The sequence below is a fragment of the Xiphophorus couchianus genome, chromosome 5 (assembly GCF_001444195.1).
Source record: "Xiphophorus couchianus chromosome 5, X_couchianus-1.0, whole genome shotgun sequence".
Lineage (NCBI taxonomy): Eukaryota > Metazoa > Chordata > Actinopteri > Cyprinodontiformes > Poeciliidae > Xiphophorus > Xiphophorus couchianus.
Window position 1 is genome coordinate 32,278,548 of NC_040232.1, and position 23,198 is coordinate 32,301,745.

Here is a 23,198-nt window from a genome sequence, read left to right on the forward strand (position 1 = left end):
CCATATATTTTTGTGTTCATTTATCTATTTATTAATTTTTACAAAATAATTTGAAAAACTTAGCATGCAAACAAGTTGAGAGTATTGCAGCCTGATTTCCTTTCAACACTTATGCAACCATCTGCATTCAGATTGACAGAGGTCTCAAACTCCAGTCCTCGAGGGCTGCTGTCCTGCAGTTTTTAGATGTGCCACAGGTACAAAACGCTGGAATGAAATGGCTTAATTGCCTCCTCCTTGTGTAGATCAGTTCTCCCAGCCTTGCTAATGACCTAATTATTATATTCAGGTGTGGCACAGCAGAGGCACATCTAAAAGTTGCAGGACAGCGGCCCTCGAGGACTGGAGTTTGAGACCCCTAAACCAATTAATATAGTCCATTTTTCTAAACCAAGTACAATTGGTTTTAGTATAATTTCAGGATAAGTGTGATGGCCTCAAAGTTTAATTTGAGAACATTAGTGAGCAAGTACCACCATGAAGACAACATGGGCATAAATATCTTTATGGAGAACAAGTGAAACAGAGTGGAGGAAGCATCATGCTGTGGAGTGGACTTTTTTAGAATCTAGCAGAACCTGAGTTTTTTCCTCAAAGAAAAATGGGCAAATGTTTGTCTCGACGGTGAAGACAAGACATACCGTAAATCTAAGACCTGCGGCTGTAATCAGGGTGAAACGGTCATGGTGGATAAAAGTATTGAGCCCAAAAAGATAAGTAAAAATGGAAATAACTGTTTTTTGTGAGGGAAGAAAAAAAAGAAAATTATGCTTCCTCCTATCCCTTTTAAATCGTCACATAAAATCCTTGTAAAATTTATTGATTTTGTGTTGAAATGTGACAAAATAAGATTCAGAGGTATGTTTCTCTGCTCCTCGTACACCTTCTTTTGCATTGATTAAAAAAAGTACCAGTTCCAAAGGCAGATTATTTCACTTTTAGGAAAAAATGTCTTGCTGTAAGTGAAATACTCTGCCACGGGAATTAGCATTTTTAAATAAATATTAAGGAATTACTTAAAACAAGCTCCTATATTTTGCTAAAAAGCTACTTGTAAATTAGTTTAGTCTTATTTTAAAGTGTATCAAGATATTTGCACTAGAAACTAGACAACACATACTTGGTAAGAGGGATACTTTTTTTTTTACCAGAGACATAACACTACTTTAATCTGACCCCAGCAAATTCTAGGTTTGCCTTTACAAAATCACAAAGTATCCATTTAGAGCTTTATCCCTTCCTTCCGTAGCGCACAAGCTGACATTGTAGCGCCGTCCTTGCAACAAAACAGTTGTGTCCTGCTAAAGGACTGTGCCCCACTGTTTAATAATTAACTCCGATAGTCTCTTGAGATCTCAGGTGACAAGCAAACATTCACCTGCCTGTTGAAGTATGCAGGTGGGAGGGAAAAAAAGGCTGGGTTTTACAACATGAGCGTAAACTGAGTGAGCCTTAAAATCATGAAGGTGGGCCAGAAAGTGTACAAATGCAACCAAGTTTCATAAATGATGCACAAAATCAAGTTTTATTTTACATTATGAACTATATGAAGGTTGAACAAAAGTGGTGCTGAAACTGATCCTTGAGGGACACCACCTTCTAACGCGAAACATAACTGAACACATAAAGACTCTTTATATGCAAAATGTTTTATTAATTGGACCAACAAAATCATTAAGCTTCTAGAAATATACTTTTAAAGTTTATACAGCACATAATGTACAACACATGTAGAAGTACATACAAATCTCATTATTTATCTTCAAAAGGCATCCTCCGAACGTTTTCATAAGGTCAGTGGTAATGTGGAAAACATTCTATACATCCAGCCTGTAGCAGCTGTAAGAAGGTTTTCTGTCAGTACAGCCTCATGTGATGTGCAGTCTAAATAAAATTCATAACATTAAACACAACAATAGCTGGCATTCCCTCCCCCTCCGGAAGACAAGACAATAATAAATTATATAGAGAAACCTGACAAATTAAGCCGGTTTAACAGATTTAGAACATTCAGCAGAATGTCTCAACACTTTGGTCACATCTGAGTTTTGTTAAAAAAATAAAAATTACCCCCAAAGCTTAAGAGCTTCAGTAAACTTTGTTTTACAGTAAGGAACTGTACTCTGCCTACTTCCCACCACTTGTATGTCAGTTTAGAACTAGTATTTCCTTCTCCCACCCAAAACACATATAAGTACTTTTATTTTGCAGCCCAAATAGCACCAGAAACATTCAAACACAATAAAATGATGATAAAATTTGATCAGAACAAACAGATTTTTTACTGCAGTGAAAGAAATAAGGTCCACTTTGTCAAAACAAGACTAAAGTCAAGATTTAATACCAGAAAACAGTCAGGTAAAAGTGATCCACTGAGTTTGGGCTTACAGCAAAGACTGCTAGCTTTAAACTGAAGCAAAGTACCTCGAAAATGAGGGAATATTTTGGGAATTGCAGCTCTTTAACATGGGAACGTCTGGGGATTATTTCAAGGGCGCTATTTGGGTTTGGAATAGGTTTCGGAGAACTCACAAGATCCTGTGATGGGAGAACATAAATCTGAGCATATTGGGGAAAAAAGTAAAAAAAAAAAAAAAAAAAAAACACATTTAAAAGCTAAGTGAATATTTTCATTCTCTAGAAAACAACATCCTCTTGAGTAATGGTTAGCAGACATGTAATTTGCTCTGTTGTTCCTCTTCACCAATTTCCACACATTAGACAGATTCGCTACAACAGTAAGATTGCCACCGACATATTGCACACAGAAATTTGGCTTAAAGTTTCAAAAGATTCAGTAGATCCAGAGCATCTTTGTTTCAACTGATGGAGCCAAGAACTAGTACAGATCTGTTGGAAATAAAATTAAATAAAAGGCTTCAAATGGTTTATAATCTGAACCATAGTGGAATCAGCTTAGCCATCGTCATGCTGCTGATGTTAGCAGACGACATATTGATAAACTTTATGGAACATGTAGTATTAGATTTGCCTAAATTCACCAAAACACAAAGGCAAATGGAAAATGCTTCACAGTTTAGATGGCAAATGACAACAAAGATTAAAAAAAAAACAACCCAATAATTTAGCTAGAAAAAAACCTCGGAATATTGTGCAATAAACTAGTTAATCACCTCTTCAGCCCTCCCCAGTTTCAAACCACAGTCATTAATATCTGTAAACAAGCAATCGATTTCTAGGGTTGTTCTCCCAAAAAAAACTTAAATTAGGATAAGGATTCATTGCAATACAAGATTCAAGTCTTTACTACAAGCCCTTCCTCCTTTTATCAATGTTTACTTGATATATTCTGGTAAAACATGTTCCAAGTGCATTTCCAGTTCTCTCAGTACGTCCTCCTTGTAGCGTAGTCCAACACCATGCTAGCAGCGCCGAGCAGGGCCGGTTCTTCCAGGTCGGACTTGACGACCTTGATGCTCTGGGCGGAGAACAGCGCTCTCTCTAACATGACCTGCTGCACCGGGGCCTGGTAGTAAGACGCCAGGACTCCGGACAAAATCACCAGAGACGGGTTGACTATGTGGAGGATGTTGACGATCCCTACGCCGAGCGCCAGGGACGCTGCGACAGGAAGAAGACACAACACGGTTGGATTTTCCTTCTAATTTTTCAGCTTTCTTCTTAATTCAAAGCAAAAATAAACCTTCAACTCGCTGATGAGAAAATGACCAAAGCTATTCGCAAGTGAAAAAACGGGTGACCAGAGTTTATGACCAAAACGCAGAGTTTGTGTGTTGTAAGTAGCAGCAACGTTCTGGGTCAGTTGATTGATTTTTTTTAGGCAGACTTGTGAATACACTGCTGCAGTGATCAATGTGTCTAAAGACAAACACATAGACAGAGTTTCTCTAGATCTTGCTGGGACATTAGTCCTTTAATCCTGAAAATGTTCTTCAGGTGGTAGAAGGCTGATTTTGTAACTGTCTTTATGTGTCTCTGAAGGTTCAGGTCTGGGACCATCGCTTTGTCTTCACTAGTTTCTAGCTAACAACTGAAGCTGAGTGAGGACTCTGAATTGTTCCTCTTTACTTCTAAAGATGATAACTTCGGTTTTGTTTCTTTTCAGGTGGAGAAAGTTATGGCACATCCACAATTTGCTCTAATCATCAATTCATAGCTTGGAAATGTTCAGAGTCACCTGGTGACATTGTAATGTAGAGCAGTATAGTAAAAAGTTAATCCGTATTTATGTACAGTCTATCAATTACACCGAGACCAAACAGCTTTGTGTTCTCAAAGGGCAGAGCTTTGTGCACAAAAAATACCACCTGCTGAAAGCTCAGGGTAATCTTTGCACATTAAGAAAGAATAAATAAATCCCATTAGTCACTAGTATATTTTAAAAGACTGAATGTAATAATTTTATAAGATATGTTTAGCTACGTTATGAAATATTGAACTTCAGTGAATGCTTTTTATTTATTTTTCAGCGACTCGGTTAATGGGGATGAATCATTTTAATGTATTTAAAAATCTAAATCCTCCCAAATGCCTCATTAGCTCACAACCTGAAGTTCTTTGATAACTGAAATATTAAATAAAACAGTAAAATGTTTTTCTCTATAATTTTGATCACTTCGATGGCTACAACTCCGATTATTATAGTTAACTGGTGTGTTTATAATCAGCGCCTTATTTTATGTTTAAAATAAGACGCTTAAAAACAATTTCAGATGTCTTGATGGCTACTTTTTTTGTCAATATAGGCTTTTCATTTTTTACGGTTTGCAGTTTAAACCAAAATTCTGCATATGTGATTGTGTCAGCGTCTGTGCTCCAACCTTTGTCCAGGACAGCGTTGGCCTTGGAGTTGCCGTTTTTGGCTGCGCTGATGAGGTGGGCGGCGGTGATCGGCTCGGCAAGCTTCACATCCATCCCGTCCATCTTCAGCAGCTCCTCTGGAGAAAGGAAGCCCCAACAGGTCACAACCTTTTGAACAGTGCTGTCAAAAAGAAAATGAAATAGCAGACATGATGGCGCTCACCGTCGTGCAATCGCTTGGCCTCCCTCTGCAGGGCCATTCCGGACGCGAAGGCTTCGATGCAGCCCTGGCTGCCGCAGGAACACTCTGGGCCGTCCAGAGAAACCTTGATGTGACCCAGCTCAGCGGCGCAGAAGGTGCTGCCATGAATCAGCTCGGAGTTATGGATAATACCTCCTCCAATACCTAGGGAGGCAAAATATGAACATTTTTTAAGCTGTCAGTGCACCTGATACAACAATTCAAGTGACGAATTAGAAATCATGGTTTTAATTGTTAAACTTGGTTAAAAAAAATACCCAAAAAAACAAACAAACCAAAAAAAACCTTGAAAAGATTGCATAAATGCAATATAATTATATACATTTTCAGTTTTTTTTAAATGAATGTTGTTTTTTTTACATTTTAAATCTTAGTGAAAAAATGTCATTACAGGTAGAAATAAACATCCACCTCACTTCCAATAAGGTTTCTTAAAGCAACTTTAGTCAATTATGCTCAGTTAACAGCAAAAACACAAAATCTTACCAAGTATTTTTGTCTAGTTTGTAGTGCAAATATCTTAGTAAACTTGAAATAAGACAAAACTAACCTTCAGCAAGAAATAGCAGCTTGTTAAAAGTAAATAATTCCTTCATACGGATTAAAACAAAGTATTAGTTTCACTCGCAGATTATCTCACTTATAACCAGACATTTTCTTCCATGTTTTAAATGAAAAAAAATCTGCCAGTGGAACTAGTACTTTTTAAAAGTCAATACTGAGGAAGTCATTGACTTAAAACATACTTTTAAGTCAATAATTTTCAAAGCTTTCCAGCTATATTTTGTTGAAAAGTTACTTGTAAGTCAGTTTTGTCTTATTTCAACAGTACTAAGATATTTGCATTAGAAACTAGACCAAAACTACACGGTAAGTTTTGTATTTTTGCAGTGTTAGTGACGATTCTCAATTTTGATGTCATAACAGCGAGTTAGTAGTAAATGTGACATAAAATTGAATGAGTGATTTTACGCAATACTCGCTTTCTCACCTGTTCCTGTGATGACTGTGACGAAGTTATCCACCCCCCTGCCGTGGCCGAACTTCTTCTCGGCCAGCGCGGCGCAGTTGCCGTCGTTGTCGACCCAGACGGGCAGGCCCAGGGCGTCCGAGATGGGGGTCCTCAGGTCTACTGAGGACCACTCCTGGATCAGCTTGGTGGAGTGAAGGACGATGCCTTCCTGCGGGTTCACACGGCCGCCAGTAGAAATTCCTAAAGTGTGGAGAAAAAAAAAACAATATATGTTTGAGATTCCCGTAGCTCAGCTTCACAGCTGTTTTAGGTCCAGCAGGGGGAGGAGCTGCACGTTTCCATACCAACGCCCAGAATCCTGCAGTTGAGCCGCACAGCACCTTGCACTGCTTCTTTGCACATCTTTAATATCAAATGCATCCTGTCCTCGAAGGTCTTCGGATTAGGCTCTGTGTATTTCTTTACTATGTTGCCCTGGACAAAGAGAGAAAGGGAAAAGAATGGGAATTATTGAATCAACCGTTTCATTTTCACAATATACAGCTAAACATTCAGAAAGGTAATAAATCTACATGTTGTGTAGATCATTTATCATTTATCGCAATAAATTTCTTATAATAAAAATTTTCATTTAACATTTGTTCAAAGCCTTAAATTCTTTTATAAAGAGTTCCAACCATTTTAATTGTTTTAGATTGTGCTATAGAACGATAAAATATCATGACAAAACTTTCAGTCCATATCGCAGATTTAAGTTCACAAATTTTTTCTCTCCATGAAATTCAAGCTCTACTTTAAAAGAAATCCTCATATTAATAAAACTGAAGGAACAACTCTGTGAAAATAATAATACAGATGCAGTCTTTTCCCACCACAGTTTTTCCTTCCACGCAACTTTCCAGGGACATGCTTTGCTATAGCACTCTGAACAGCAGCAGTTATTCTCATGACAAAGCACTTTTTGAATTAAATTACTGAAATTAATAAAACTTTTCCATTAAATTTGTGAGCGCTATCGGTCTCTTTAGGTAATCGTCTCTTAGCCCTACCCGCATGCAGACGATGGCCACCCTCAGGTTGGTGCCGCCCAGGTCGACAGCCAGAGCGCTCTGTGTTTCCAGGATGTGATCGATGTCCTGGGAGATGGTGTCTTTCACAGGAGGAAAGCAGAAGGTCTTCTGGAGCGGCTCCTTCAGGTCGATGCTACTCAGAAACTTCAGAATCCGGGGCACTGCATTGCCGTCACCGTAGATTTTAGAGCTGTAAATAAATGTTAACGTCATTACGTTTCTTAAAAACATACCTTTTTGATCAAATCACTCGATTAACTACGAGCTGTAGTTACAAATGCACATGTTTATGCGTGTCATTTTTTAAATAACACGCAGGGCCTATAATGATTGTTTCAAAGACAAATTTCTTTACAAGTTGCTAAACTGGGTAATTTTTTTACTTTTGAAGAATTCAGTGAACTTAATTTTCAACCCCCTCTAGTAAAGGTCACACTAGATTTTCTTAAATGTGGTAAAACATCAGGCTATCACGGCGTCTCTCTGTAAAACGATGTGCCATTTGCTTTGTCAATCAAGTTAAATCCACATTTAAAAAATATTTTACTGGATTCCAGCTTACTTAATCAATGTTTACATCTTTGTTTTAACTTAAAACTGGAATAAACTTTTTTTACAGTCAAGTGGAGCCCATCAATCCGGTGGGAAACTCAGGAAGTTCCTACCCCGGATATCGCTTTCCAAACTGAAGCTCCAAAGCATGGTAGATCTTATTATCGCTGTCAGCGTCTCTGACATGTAAAACGTTTTCACCTGAAAGACAGAAATGTTGTTGCAGTTTTAAAGATAAACTCATGCTTAAAAAGACAAAACATGGAGGGGTTGATTAGTAAAATAAGGAAACGTAACTTGATTCTTTGTGAGTGAGGTGTTCTCTTAACAAAATAACTACATGTTAACATCAACCCTTTGCTAGATTGACAAACGTGGAAAAAGCATTTGCTAATGTGTTACATAATGTGGAAAATATGGGTGTGTTGGAAACTTGTGGCACTCATGTTTTAACGTTCTGTTTCCAAGGAGACAGATTGTCTTATAATATATTAAGACAGTAATAGTTCTTCATGCTTTTTCTATGGGCTGGCTCCTTTTTCAGCTTTTATTTTGTCCATATCTTAGCCATCCTCAAAATGTTGTGTTTTTAAATCACTTAATGTGACCTCATGAATCATTCAGGCGTTAAAAACCTCCTAAACTCCAAAAAATATTCCAGTGCAGAATATATTTCTCAGATGTGTGGACTCTCAGTAAACTTACTTAAGCATTTTGTAATAAATGGGATCTTTTGGCTTTTGTGACAAGCAGCCTTTGGAAAAATAAATAAATAAAAAAAACTTTTCCGCCCAACTTTTTAAACAAAGCTATACAAAAAAAATCTAAATTTTAGCGCTAACAAAAATACAACAGCAATTGAGTATCGGTATCATGTGCCAGAATTTATTAGCAGATTGTTTTTGGCTCAAAAATATTACTAGATTACTGGATGGATTACTACATGATCCATCCATCCATTTTCTTCTGCCTATCCGGGGTCGGGTCGCGGGGGTAGCAACTTAAGAAGGGAGGCCCAGACTTCCCTCTCCCCAGCCACTTGTTCCAGCTCCTCTGGGGGAATCCCAAGGTGTTCCCAGGTCAGCCGGGAGACACAGTCTCTCCAGCGTGTCCTGGGTCCTGGGTCTCCAACTCTCACCGGAAACGAGCCCGACTTACTGCCGGCAATGCGGACCAGACTCTGACACCGGTCATACAGGGACCTGACAGCCCGTATCAAAGGGCCCGGTACCCCATACTCCCGGAGAACCCCCCACAGGGCTCCCTGAGGGACACAGTCCAACGCCTTCTCCAAGTCCACAAAACACAAAACACATGTAGACCGGTTGGGCGAACTCCCATGCACCCTCCAGGACCCTGCTGAGGGTGTAGAGCTGGTCCAGTTTCCACAACCAGGAGGAAAACCACACTGCTCTTCCTGAATCCGAGGTTCGACTATCCGACGGACCCTCCTCTCCAGGACCCCTGAATAGACCTTGCCAGGGAGGCTTAAGAGTGTGACCCCTCTATAATTGGAGCACACCCTCCTGTCCCCCTTTTTGAACAGGGGGACCACCATCCTAGTCTGCCAATCCAGGGAACTGCCCCCGATGTCCATGCAATATTGCAGAGTCGTGTCAGCCAACACAACCCTACAACATCCAGAGCCTTAAGGAACTCCGGGCGGATCTCATCCACCCGCGGGGCCTTGCCACCGAGGAGCTTTTTAACCACCTCGGCGACCTCGCCCCCAGAGATTGGAGAGTCCAACCCAGAGTCCCCAGGCTCCGCTTCCTCAATGGAAGGCATGTTGGTGGGATTGAGGAGGTCTTGGAAGTATTCTGCCCACAACGTCATCACTACATGATATTGTTTTTATTACATTTAATATTATCAAAATGATTATATTAATGCTACAACTTATTTGACCTTACTTTTCATTATTAATTGATAAGCTGCCTGTATAAAGAAAGATGATTTTACATACATTCTGGCTGAAGAGCAAAATAATTCTGACATATTTCATAAGTAGCAACTTGAGATCATATCCTCTAACACTTCTGACTTTAATTATTCCGTAAGGAAAAAGAAAAAAAAAAAGATATATATACTTTTGTAAATCAAATGCATTCTTAAAGGTGTCACCATGACAACAGCTATCTAGAGCTAGTGAAACCTACCCGTTTCTCTCCCTGTTTGCCTTGTTCCAAGGTTGATGACCGGCGTGCCGAAGGCCCCGGCCTCCCGGACGCCGCAGCTGCTGTTTCCGATCATGCAGCCGGCGTGCGACACGAGCTGGATGAACTGCTCAAAGGGAATGTGCTTCATTGCCTGAAAGTTGGGGTGCTGCTCGATGCCCTTCTTTCGCATGACGCGCACCATCTCCTTGCTTCCTGTTTAGGTGAGACGGATTTGCTTCAGTCGCAGCGACAAGTTTCCAATCAACTAACTGGATGAATCTAAACGCATTATTTGGGTTCAACAAAAACTGCTGCGCATCTCAGCAAATCAGAATATATTTCAGAAATTTGCTTTAAAATGTCAAGCTTATTTCAAGCGCTCAACTCTGAGAATCCAAAATTTCCTTTCGAACTAAATTTGAATATTAATTAAGACATCATAATCAACTGACAACATGCATAGGAAGCAAGGAAAGGTCACTACTAAAGACGCTAGCGGTACAGGAAGTTGCTTCTGAGGGTCTTAATAGAAAGTTCAGAGGAAGGAAAAAATAAAAATATTGCTAAAAAGATGCTCTTCCTCCATGTCAGACACAGTAATTCATGCAAAAGTAAACTAGACCAAGTACTGTGTGTACATACTGCACACTACAAAAACAAAACTGTACCAGGTAATTTTGCTGCAATATCTCAATACATTTGAAATGAGACAAAACCAACTTGTAAAGAAATTTTCAGCAAGATGGAGTTTGCTTTAAGTCAATAATCCAGTGATAGTGAAGAAAAAGTACTAGTTCCATTGGCAGATTATTTCACTGATAATTTTTAGACATTTTTTGCATGTTATAAGTGAAATAATATGCCAATAGAACAAAAATTTTTTCATCTATGTTAAGAAATTGACTTAAAACAAACTCGGATATCTTGCTGAAAAGTTACTTTTAAGTTAGTTTTGTCTCGTTTCAAGTGTATTGAGATATTTTCACTCAAAACTAGACCAAAAATACTTAGTAACATTTAATGTTTTTGCAGTGCAGCCTACCTTGACATACCTCCTAAGTAAGTAAAACATAATTTTTCATTGATTTCATGCAATACTGTAAATTTCCCCCAAACATTTCATGCGTGCAATTTTATTCACGGTAAAAAAAAGTCATTAAATTAACAAAACTAAACATTTAAAATATACATCGTTGTATGATTAATCAATCTAAATGTGTGTTTCATTTAACAAATTAAATGCTTACAATAAATCAACTTTTTGATTATATTCTAATACATAATTAATTGTAAGACATATGTAACTAACCGGCATCAATATTAGGGAAGAGGATGAGCGTCCTCTTGTTGAAGGAGATCAGTGCGTCCAGCATCAGTCCATAGATTTTAATGGAGTGCTGGATGTCTGTGGTGACGGGGTGCTGCAGCGCCACAATGTAGTCATTTTCCTTCACTTTGTCACCTGCAAAGCCATCAGAAAACAGCAAATTTCTTCTGTAAACTGAAGTGAATTCAATCCTGCACAATATATTTTTTAATGTGAGAACATAAACCTGCAAGGTAATCTGACAAACAGGGTTTTTTCCCACTTTGACAAATCTCAATCTTAGCTTTATACCCTCAACTTTATAACCCTTCTATAAAATGTATTGTGAAGAGTTTAACTTTATCTGATTTTATGGCCTTAACTGGGCCCGCCTGCGTGTTTGCTTTGAGCCATAGGCCTTTAGCGTCTTGTTAAAGTATAACAAACGTCCGACGTTCTTGATCCTTATCCTGGTTTGGGAGAGCAGACTAATTTCCACAATAAAGAACATGCTCCACCACGTTTGTTATGCTTTTTTTATTATTGTTAAAGTAAAACTGTTTGATCTCCTTGAATTTCTGCTGTGTTTTGACTAGTGTGGCCACACCTGCAGAATCCTTTGTAGCTAGCATTATGCTAACCTGACTCTGCAGACTGCTGTTCCAATCAGCTCTGATTGTTCTCCTTCAGAAAAGACTCTTCAATGACTTTCAAAGGCAGCCTATTGTCTCTGATTGTAGTCAACTGTATTCCCACAGCAGAAACTACTTGTTCTTGGAAACCGTTAGCATTAGCATTTTTTACAGACATGTAAAATTTGGATTTATTTTGTTTAATCAAAATCCATAGATTCATGGATCCTAAAGGATTATATCCCCAACTCCAACATCGCTCTAACTACCTTTCTAACTAGACGAACAGACAGATTTAAAGAGGAGCGGCAAAAGCAAATGAGGTTGACTAGTAGTTTGCCAACTACTGATGGTGTCATGGTTCTGCGTGGATATTGGACTGTTAGTATGTCATGTCATACAGCAACAGTCTTCAGTCAGAGGTGTCTTTGGATTTGTTGCAAAACTGACTGCTACTGGAGAGCGAATGAATTATGACATTTAATAATTTAATTTCCTTTTGGGATAATTAATATATTTTTGAATTGAACAAAAACGGAAAGTTGCCTGTTAGGAGTGGCTGGAGTTCTTTTGAGAAAATTATGTAGCCTTACATATATATATATATATATATATATATATATATAAAAAATCTATGCAAGACAAGAGGGATTCAACATGTTAAAAAAATGCATTCTGCAAATACATTTAAAAAAGATATAGCAACTGAATAAACATCATTTGATTGGACCAAATTAATCTGTGCACACCTAGCCAGCTTTTGATGATATCCATGTAGTCATCCCGGTGATAAGTGGACAGCAGCTTGTCGTATGAGGGGCATCCGGCCAGCAGGATGCGCGAGTGGTCCTCACACATGGCGATGAGGTGCTGCTCTGCCATGCGCGTGCAGCAGGCATGATAATGCGCCAGCTTACTGATCGCGTGTCGGATTGAGTCATCGATAGTGCCGCTAACCTGTACAGGGGTTGAAGGAGATGACAGAGAAAATGCATAGTTTTTAATTTTCAGAACAAACACGATAAAGTTCAGATTAGAGCAGAAAATACAGCGTCCTCTTACCTCGCCTCCCTCCAAATGAAGTATCCGAATATTCATCAGTGCGGCAGCAGTTGCCAGAGCGAGCGCGTCAAAACGGTCGCCGTGGACGATCAGGATGTCGGGGCGAAGCCTCTGCAGGACGTCGGGGAGCTTCACCAGGGCCAGCCCGACGCTCTCCACCATGGCCGCTTCATCTTCTCCTCGCACGATGGTGTGAAGTTTGGAGCCGATGTCGAAGTCATCCTGCTCTATCATACGGAACGTGTTTCTAGGGAGACGGCGGAGAACGTTAAAACCTTGACGACCATGAAGAACGGATGGAAAGTTGTTCCAGGTTCTCACCCGTAATCGTCGATGAGGTGGGAACCAAGAACCACGACTTCCAGTTCAAACTCTTCAGGGTGGGATTTGAGCCCAAACATGATGGGGGCTAACTTGGAGTAGTCGGCTCTGTTGCATGTTGCCACACACACTTTCAGTCTATTCTTGTTCTGCAGAAAAAATGACAGCCAAACAGAGTCACCATTACTTTGTATTTACAGGGTTCTTACACTTTTCACACAGTAAAAGTCAAGCATTTTCAAGGTAATTTTTCAAACTTTTCCAGCACCACGTTGGAGATAAAAACAATACAAGTGAACTAAAAAAAAAAGAAAGGCAACTTCAATGCACTATTTTTTTTTATAATTTATCACTATTAATAATGTGTTGTAATAGTATTCCAGGTAAACTACAACATGACAAAATTTTATGTTTTGAAATGTCTCTTTCACACGAAATGTCTCTTTCACACACACCATATACAGTACACAGAGAACTAAACATTAATTTAACCAAAAAAAAAACAATTTCAGGATTGTTTAACATAAAATATAAACCAACTTTTATTTCAACATCAATATTAAATATTCATTACATTGAAACAATCCAAACAAATGTTTAAGGTAAATAACCTTCCTGCTCAAATTAATGATTAAACACAATATATACAAAGAAAGTTACCAAAAAATATTCTTGGTTTTCTGGCAAATGGAAATAAGTTTGGTAATTCTAACTGATGTAAATAAGAAATGTTTGGTCTGACTTAACTTCAGACCACGAGAAAAAAAAAGTGTCTCTTCTTCAATTTCAAGGACAATACAGAAATCAAACACTTATCAAACCTTGGAAAAAAATTTTTTTATTCAAGCATTGTCACGGATTTTGTAGGTCCGCTTCTGATTTTTAAAAGAATAATAATAGAAACGTACACTTTATTGTAAACGACTTTAACAGCTGGTATACAGATGGAAAAGATGAGTATTTTATTACTCATTAATAAATTATTATTAAAAATAATTTTTTCCCTATGTTTTCTTCTAAAAAAAGATTGAAATGACAGACAATATCTCTAAAAAAATTTCTTTTATTTAAATCATTCTTTGAGTTGACCTGACTTCAAAGTTGAAATACATCGATTCTCTAAGCACGCTTGTCAAACAAACACAATGGTAGTTCTTGAGTGGGCTTGGCATTGCTCTGAACTATGACATCCCAAAGCGTGCATATGTGACAAAAAACATCCTGGTTTTCCAAAAATTCAATCTTCAAAAACAGAAAATTTGATAAATGAAGAAAACCAATTTATTGTCCAGAACTAGTTAATTGCAGAAGAAAAGCCCTAGTCAAAGTATGGACATGAAATGAACATCTGAATGTGTGAGTTCACTCAGTCAGAGGGCTGACTATGAACGCATAGCACACTTTTCAGATTCTTATTTGTGGGAAATCATGATAATCATGCATATTTCCCTCCAGGCCCCTATTTTGTGTAACCTTGCATAGATCTACCATTAAAAATTAGGGTTGCACCGATTGCAGTTTTCTAGCCGACTGCTGAATACCGATCTTTTATAAAGCTTAACCTGCCGATTTTGATTTTAGCCGATTCAATTTTTTTTGTCTGAAATGTTGCTGAATATAGCAAGAAGGTTGTTGAGTTGGCAACAGTGGGGTGACTATTGTTAATAGTAGACGTGCAGACATAACTTGGTGGGCCGGTCGGTCAGTCAAACCTTCCTCACTGGAGAACAAAAGGACAGTGGTTGATTCTTAGACCTTTGCCAAGCTAGATAAGATCGGTGGATATGTAAAAATCGGCCGATCATCGATCTCCCAAAATTAAGGAAATCGGCACCGATAAATTGGCTGATCGATAAATTGGTGCGCCACTATTAAAAATCCAATTAAAATACATTGTTTTTTTTATTTAATGTGAAAAAAATGCGGAAAATATAAGGGGTATTTTTAAATTTGCCACAATTAGCCAACTCCCTTCATCCAGTTGGGCAGAAGCGTCCTACCTGGTAAAGGTCTACTTCAGTCTTTCCCCGCTCCATCTTCTCTTTGGTTCTTTGCATTCTCAGATAGTACAGCTCCTAGGAGACAAAGCCCAGAAGCTTAGATGATGATCCTCCAGGTTAATATTTCTGCTAAAGCAGGTTAATCATTGTAGACCTTCCAAGGTCCAAGCATAGGGTCATACTCACCTGAGCCTTCCATGTATTTAGAGTCTGAAGCATGAAAATACAACAAAACTGCACTATAAGAGCAATTGACACATACATGAAACATGCCAAGAAGCTTTATCTCCTGCTCAAGCCTCAACTTCACTAAAGAAAAATATATACACATTATTTTATTCTATTTCAGATATATTGAGTGTTTTTGACAGCTAGTATCTCCCCCGCCCCCTCAACTTCAAATCTTGACAGGTGAATCTTGAATGTGGACTGGCCGGGAGAACCTGTTAGCATGTTTTAACAGCTAATGTTCTGAACAACACATGAATGCAGGTGTGGCAAACTTTCATGCTCAGTCACTTGAATAAGTGCATTTATTTGGACAGGCGTGTCAAACTCACCTTATTCAACAAAGGAAAATTACACATAATGCTAGTGTAAACAGGCCAACAGCAGGCTAACACCAGGATATTCTGACATCTTATTAAAGTAAAATGTGAGACTAATCTAAACTCAGAAATTTTCAACTTTCTTTAGTGTCCGAGCAGCTTTTTCAGCGGTACACTGACAATAAGAAGCAACAGTGTTAGAAATCTACCAACTAATCAGCCAGAGGTATGAAAATTGGCCAGTTTTTCCCGAAAAGGCCAGTCAAATACCAAAAAATTATATATTTTTCTGCTACTCAATCAATAGTCGGAAACAAAGGAACCATTTAAGCAGGTCAACTAAAAATAATTAATACACTCGTCACAGTTGAATAAGAATTCAATACACTATCGCATACACGATGTACAATACATGTACAATACACAATGAGCATATACTTTGAGGATAATCTTATAATTCCTCTATTTTCTGCTGGATTTAAATCCCTCTAATCTATCCAATAAATAAATGAATAAAAAAAGCTAAATGTCTTTCTCTAACTTCAGAGTCAAAAGAAAACCAGAAATTGGTAGCGGCTAGGAAAAGCCTGATCAGGCAGTGGTTGATTGATTAATTTATTTGAAGTTAAACCCATCAGATAAATATGTTTTACTTGTTGTATACATTAGCACTTATAGCCATGGCTAATTTTCAATGCTCATGTGTATCATATTTATCTAGTAATGCATCGCCACTTAACTGGTTAAGCAAACTTTAAGGAAATGTAGCTTATTTTTTTATAACTGATCCGACTCAGAAGTCTTTTCAGAATTTAACATGTTGAAACAGTGATAAGCCAGTGCTAAACGTCAAATGAAATTGTTACAATGTGTTTTTTTGGATCATCATGGCTTTTTGTGTTTTTTTTAAGGTAAGTGTTTGACGTTTTTTTTCTACTGTCATTTGCGTTAATCCCTGGCTGATCTCAGAGTTGTTCCATGACTCTTGTGTCCAAAAAACCAGTTAATAACCTGTTTGTTTCTCCACAGCCAGAAAGCCACATCATTCAAAGTCTCTTTCAATACGTTTGATGCTCAAACTGGCACATTCTTTAGATTCCGTGTAGGACAACAATTTAAAGAAGCAAATAAATAAATAAATAAAATTTAAAAAACGATAACAGTGTTTGAGTTATGCTGCTGAAAAAAAACGTGTTCTTAAGAACCTTGTACTGGTCACAAGAGTTAAGTTGGTTATCTTCCAGCCCCGAGTTCTTCAATGTGTAGGGCCTTCAGATTTGGCATTTGATCCCGCTCTGAAATCCAGCTCTACTTCTCAGTAGGCTTCAGCTCAATGTTGATACTGAGGCTTCAGCAGTCAAAACACAAAGAACTGGTTCTTAGCAAAACTCACTCACCTAGCACCATAAGCACGCAAATCTTTTTGTGCTTTTCTACAAAGCAGACATTTTTTTTGTGTTTGTTTTGTTGCATCGTGACACTTTAGAACAACCATGCTTCGCCTCTTATCCATTGTAACGTTTCATACCTGCGTCGATAATAGAAGACTCAAAATATTTTTTGTTTTCGCTATGGGTGCGTCGATTGCAGTTTTTTGGCCGATTACCGACCAATTCCGATTTTGGCCGTCACCAAATTTTGGACTGAAACAATTAATTGTGATTAACTGATTATTGAAATAATCGTCAACTAATTTAGAAATAAATCTCGCATTAACTGGAGTACACAGACTCAAAAAAAAAAAAAAAGACAGTTTGCTGATAGAACAACATCCTAAATGTAGTAATTAAGCCAAAACTGTACAAATCTATATACATTTTGCATTTGAGATAGAAAATAATCTTTGTAAATATCTTGCACTCCAAAAGTGGCATGGTATTAGCTTCGCCCGGTTCAAATTCTGTAATAATTTTAAAAAGCAACTTTTGATGTCCAATTATTAAATGGTTAATCAAAACATAAGTTCTACACTGTACTGTAGCTAAGTCAAGCAAATTTTCAAATTGGTGCATCCCACTTTCAAACCAGAATAACTGGAAACAGAGTGCAATACAATTTTATTTCCTGTGATTGTGTTGTGGAAAAACTTATTTTAAATGGGGACTACAGGTGGAAAGTAGCATTTGTAGCTATGATCTGGTACAATACATCTCTCCATCAGTGGTTAATAATGTACATTGTATACTGTCCCATAAATAAAAATCCATTCATAACCTTGTATGTCATGGTTTAGGTACAGGATTACAAACCGGTTAGTTTAGATAATTGAAATAGTAAGGCTTTATCAGAACCAATCAATAGCCTCCTAAATTATTTTCTGCTGCTTTAAAGAAAAATCATGAGCAGATATTTATCAGTACATTTTCATAATTAGCTCACATTTAGTGATGCCCAAGCAGTTCTACACAGAACATATTTTACAATATATTGTGAATCCCTAATATATGGAAAATCACATTTACACATAGTTTTCATTCCTTGACCGTTTTAAAACTAACTTGTATGAACATGTAAAAGCCACCTGAATAAACAACTTTTGATTTAATTAGATTAAAATGTACCGTGTGAAAAACGCCCTGCTGATTTAAGGAGCAGCTCTGTCACCAGAAATCCTAACTAAAGAAATTTCAACACCACAAAAGTCAATTAAATAACTCCCCAGGGCAAAACTATTCATGTCTGACATTTCTGCACACAAAACAATTGCAACATCTGAATTCTAGAAGCAATTTCAGCTGTCGTACTCGTTCAGGTCGTTCTGTGAAAAACAGAGCCGTTACTTCGAGGCATTTTCGCAGCTCTGTTTGACGTCACTGTGACGACAAAATTAATTACTTCGAAACATGAAGAACTGTTTTCATTCTTGAACCTCAGAGAGTTCAGAAGTCGCTGTACAGGTACAGCGACAGGTGAGTCAATCCCTCTGTTGACTGACCTGTCAACAGAGGGATTGTTACTAAAATCTTCCACTCACCCGGTTCGCCTGCTTTTTTGTTACAGCTTTGACCGGACAAGTCAAACTCGCCAGTATGTTTTTTTTTTCTCTCTCCTGTGTGCATAAAGTATCAGATCACTAAAGCACCTGCTTTAGTAAAATCACACATTAGCTAGATCTAAACTATTGCTTTAAAAAAAAAAATTATACTTTTGTGCATCGTTTAGTTTAAGATTTGAAGATCAAAAGAAAAGGGGAAAAAAAAACTCTTGAGCTTCCAACACGGATGTGAAGTCAGTCATGGCAGGAAAACGACTCATGTTCTCTTATCTTTATGGTAGAAAACCAAGTCACCTTGTTAACCCTGACTGACGTGGTTTCATTTTCATTCATGAACGTGGCTTGGTACTCATGCTGAAACAATATCAGCGTTGAAAAGCATTACCAGCTGGTGTTTGTAGATACCACGTGAAATTATGTGCAACAACATCTGTTTGCAGAGCCATCTATAAATACTGACAGACTGTTGCATAAAACAGATTTTACACGTACTACTAAGAAATATTTTTGTTGTGCTAACAAGAAAAACGCTGCGAAATATAGAAAACTTTCTTTTAGAGAAACTCGGCGCACCGCTGAAATAAAAATAACTCGGTGTGACTTCCTGGATGTGGGAAAAAAATGTCCATGTGTGGGGTTTTTTTTGGAACCAGTCGAGAATCAGCTTCAACCCCAGTCCCCATCAGAAGCAATTAGGCTGGCATCTGAAGCATCTTAGAACTTGAATCAGTTCAGGTCAATTTCTACCAATAAGCTAGGTGTTGCGTGTCTAAAAATGCTAAATAAATACATTTTAAAAAAATGTTGGCACATCTGTGTCACGTGGGCCGATCAATTTCACTGAGTAGGTGTCACACGTTGCCTGATCGACCCGAATGAGATTCAGAAACGAAGCGGCTTCCGCTCGAGCATCGCAAGACAACATCAGCAGCCGACGGTGTGACATGGGGGCAGGGATGCATGCAGGACGCAAGAGATGACACAGCAGCCGAAGCAGACGTACACACCACAGATACGAACACGCAAACGGGCAAAAGTGAGAAAGAGGAAGCTTTAAAAAGAACCTCAACATAAATAAAATAAAATAAAAAAAGGATCCACGAATGGGTAAAAAAAGAAGAAAAAAAAAAGGCTGTCTGACTCACATGAGGGTTTCTGCTCAAAGCACCGGGCTGCTTTTCCATCTTCTACATGTGCTGATTAGAAGCTCAAAATCCCCTCCAGGTTTCTTTTTTTCTATTCAATCCTCCGGTTTTTTTTATTTTTTTATCCCAACATTAAGCAGCAGAGGGAGAGCATGCACCAACCAGCAAACACATGAGGAGAAAGAAAGGGAGAAAGGTCTGGTGACAGAGACATGGAGACGGATGGGGGGAGGGGCCGCGTGAGACGAAGGCAGGACAACGACTCGAGTCGCGGCTCGTGATTGGACGAGCACGAGGAAGAAGCAGCAACAGCACGCGTTGCAGGCAGACAGGACAGTGGAAAAGAACAGTCCCTCCTCTTTCATTCATCTAAATGAAACTCTTAGATTTTGGGTTGCTTGTTAATCCAATTCCACAGACAGTAACTATCTTACATTAAACCATTCTGACTCTAAATGAGCAATATATACCCAAAAGGAAAATGATTGTGATGTGATTTATATCCTCCCCAAACATGTTGAACTTATTAGGCAGATAACAGCTGACGACGTGTCACTCCATGTGTGACATGAGGGAACGCCATCAGCTCTGCAAACGAAGCTGAGCAAACTGTTGATACGGTAGCGACATCCTGGTCTAACTCCCCCTGAAAAAAGTAGTTACTGTGATATCAAAGTACACAAAAGAGTCACTTCCATGTCAAGCTACTTTGGTGAAGTAAAAAGGCAAACAAAGCCATAGGCCATGAACTGTGCACCCATCAGTGTTCTGGCATTTTCCACAGCATTACTGGGAAACCTACAATCGTTTTTCAGCTCAACTTACAGCCACTCTGCCTGATCCAAGCTGTTTTAAATTCTTCTTCTTTTAACTTTGCATCTTTTCATACCGCTACAGACTTTTGGAAGTGGTACAAGGTCTTCGTAACCCTGGCAGAGTGAGATTGTTGGTCTTTCAACCAAGAAATCTGAGGTGGACCTCAAGTCTGAGTTTGGAGAGTCTCTGTGCCATCACCCTAATCTGTACCCTGAATACCAGGACTCCAAAATATTATTTTATTTATTATTTACATTTCCAGTAACAGGAAATGTGTTGGCACAATTGAAATATTACTTTAAATTAGAAGTGATACAACTTTTTCCAGTTCCGATACGATACTGAAATTGCAGTTTTCAGCATTGGTCGATACCGATATTGACGCAATACAATCTCAGCAAAAATCGAACAGATTTCAGTCCGATTTTAATTATTCTCGTGCAAGATCAATTTACAGCTGTACGCGCTGTATCACTAACTCAACCAAGACCAGAATGAGAGTTCTCAAAACATTCCCAACTTCAGCCTTGATCCAAAGTTAACACTACCTGCAGAGTCATAATACACCAGGTATTGTTCTGTTGGGGTTGCTCATGTAACCTGAAGGAACAGAGAGTCTGTCAGTAGAGGAGATATATTATGTTCTGGCTGTGTGTAGGAAACAAGGTGAGAGTTTATGTTTAAACACTGCGAGAGAGGAGTGTACCTCCAAGTATAGACTGTAACACAAACCCTTTTAGACAAAACACACAGATGAAAAGTGCTGTGTAATATGGAGAAATTGTAAAGACAAATAAGGGTTTTATTAATTTTACTTTTTGATTTTTTCAAATAGATTTTAATGTATTGTTCTGTATTAAAAACACACCAGGATTTCAATCACAAAAAAGCTGTAATAGATTAATGGAGTCACCTACAAAGTTAAAGACAAATCACTTATTTTTGACAAGTTGGACATGCAAAAAACAAAAAAAACGGTTGATTAGCATCAATTAAGCAGAACATATATCAAACAGCTGTTTACATGAAAAAATGTTTGGAGTTTGTTGACAGCTATTTCCAAAAATGTTGCTTATTAGAAGGAAGTTTTTTTGTTTTTTTTACAATATAAAAAAGGCCCTTGATCTGCCTCCTTTTACAACCTATAGATCAGATTTAAAGGATTTAATGCAGGATATGTGGGATTTAAAAGCACAACTAAGTTTTTTGTGTTTCCAAGTTTGACATAGAAAGTCTACAAATCTTGACTGGAGAGTGTTCTTTCAAAACGTATTACTAATTAGGCGTAGTTTATTTTGATTATGTCATTGAGGCCTGAATAAAGAACTACACACTGAGTTGTATGGATAATTGTGATGACTTGATCCTTAAAGAGTGTAATCTTTTCTGCCATCTTCTGCTGAGTCAGCATTTAAGTCAGAACCACTGACTTAAAAAGGCTAAACAACCCGATAAAGGAGGCTGGTTCTGTTCTGGTGGGGATGACAGGGGAACCTCTGAAGGAAGACTGGTAATAAAATCAAGAAAATAACAGACACCCTCAAGATTCCTCTTCTCAAGTCAGAGGCTTCTTCAGAACTGCTGTAATGCAGACTGCTACAGAAGATCCTTCCTGCTCACATCCATCAGCACTGAACGTAATTTAACTGAATCTATAGATGCATTAAAACACTTTGTCATTGAACAGGTAATTTCTCTACTACATCAATTCACTCCATCAGAGTATTTGTTTTAATAGATCAAATCAATAAACAAGAGTATTTTATGCTATGACACCACTTTAGGTGTTAATTAAATCAATCCACTTTCGAAGCTACTCTACTTTTTTAAACTGCACCAGTAATAAGTATTTTATTTAGAAGTAGATGTGTGTAATGATCCAGTTAAAAACTTGAACGTCTTTCTGCTGTTCCTGTACCTTCACACCTACTGTTAACTTCTAATGCCATCTACTGTCCCTCCATAAGAAGACCACACTTAGGGCCCATCTCCGAGTTGCAGTTTCACCCACTGCTAAAACCCAACACTAAATCAAGTCAAGGATTTCCTGAAACGATTTCACTTTAAAGACCAGATAAATTCTTCTTTTCTCACTTTCTTGTTCGGCTGATTTTGTCGCAACCGCTCTGGCAGTTAAGATGAAGGAGCTACTCTTATCAGTGGCGCTAAGCTACTATCAGCTAGCATGTTGGAGGAGTAAACAAAAGATAACTACGTCCGCGAAGTTATCTTTTACAGTCTAACCACTCCTCCTGTGACGGACACGTTGGCCAAAAACCATCCTCACTCACTGACTGGATGTTTCGCAGTGGCCTGTGCTTAGTCTATGCTAGCCAGAGTCCTACACAAGTTCGTTAAAGTTTCGATGTTTTGGGATACGTGGTTTTTGTGCGCCAGCGTAGTTTCAAATGTAATGAGGTTTACCTTAAACTAGAGGCGTTGTGAGTAGTTCAGGCTGAAGTCATCGATTGTTAGGTTCACTCGGTCCTCCGCGGCGAGTTTTCATATAATAACAGCCAACATGAACATGCCGCAGTGGTACAGAGGTCGGGGAAGTTTTCTGTAAATTTCCCGA

The 23,198-nt window shown here is 38.3% G+C and overlaps 1 protein-coding gene across 5 annotated transcripts; it reads right to left on the reverse strand.

Annotated features, from left to right (window-relative positions):
• Positions 1 to 1,628: 1,628 nt before the first annotated feature.
• gne (glucosamine (UDP-N-acetyl)-2-epimerase/N-acetylmannosamine kinase) lies at positions 1,629 to 23,198 on the reverse strand. 5 transcript variants are annotated; one of them, XM_028018066.1, is made up of 15 exons: positions 23,048 to 23,189; positions 15,306 to 15,329; positions 15,120 to 15,194; positions 13,120 to 13,268; positions 12,799 to 13,045; positions 12,486 to 12,693; positions 11,108 to 11,260; positions 9,799 to 10,011; positions 7,753 to 7,840; positions 7,067 to 7,277; positions 6,362 to 6,491; positions 6,036 to 6,257; positions 5,006 to 5,188; positions 4,803 to 4,919; positions 3,347 to 3,582 (listed from the first exon to the last, which is right to left on the reverse strand). In XM_028018066.1, the coding sequence occupies exons 3-15, from the start codon at positions 15,174 to 15,176 to the stop codon at positions 3,347 to 3,349; spliced, it is 2,214 nt and encodes a 737-aa protein (XP_027873867.1). In that variant the 5' UTR covers positions 15,177 to 15,194; positions 15,306 to 15,329; positions 23,048 to 23,189. The 5 variants fall into 5 exon arrangements, with proteins under 5 accessions (XP_027873863.1, XP_027873867.1, XP_027873864.1 ...); XM_028018063.1 differs by lacking the exon at positions 23,048 to 23,189 and adding an exon at positions 19,808 to 20,007; XM_028018062.1 differs by lacking the exon at positions 23,048 to 23,189 and having other exon boundaries at positions 1,629 to 3,582; positions 15,306 to 15,327.

Excerpts from the sequence above, each read along its gene's own strand:
- gne (XM_028018063.1), bottom strand. The coding sequence starts at position 19,846 with ATGGAAAAGCAGCCCGGTGCTTTGAGCAGAAACCCTCAT. Across the intron at positions 15,330-19,807 it reads CTTTGAGCAGAAACCCTCAT|ACTCTAAATACATGGAAGGC; the intron begins GTGAGTCAGACA and ends TTCATGCTTCAG. Across the intron at positions 13,269-15,119 it reads CTGAAGTAGACCTTTACCAG|AACAAGAATAGACTGAAAGT; the intron begins GTAGGACGCTTC and ends TTTTTTCTGCAG.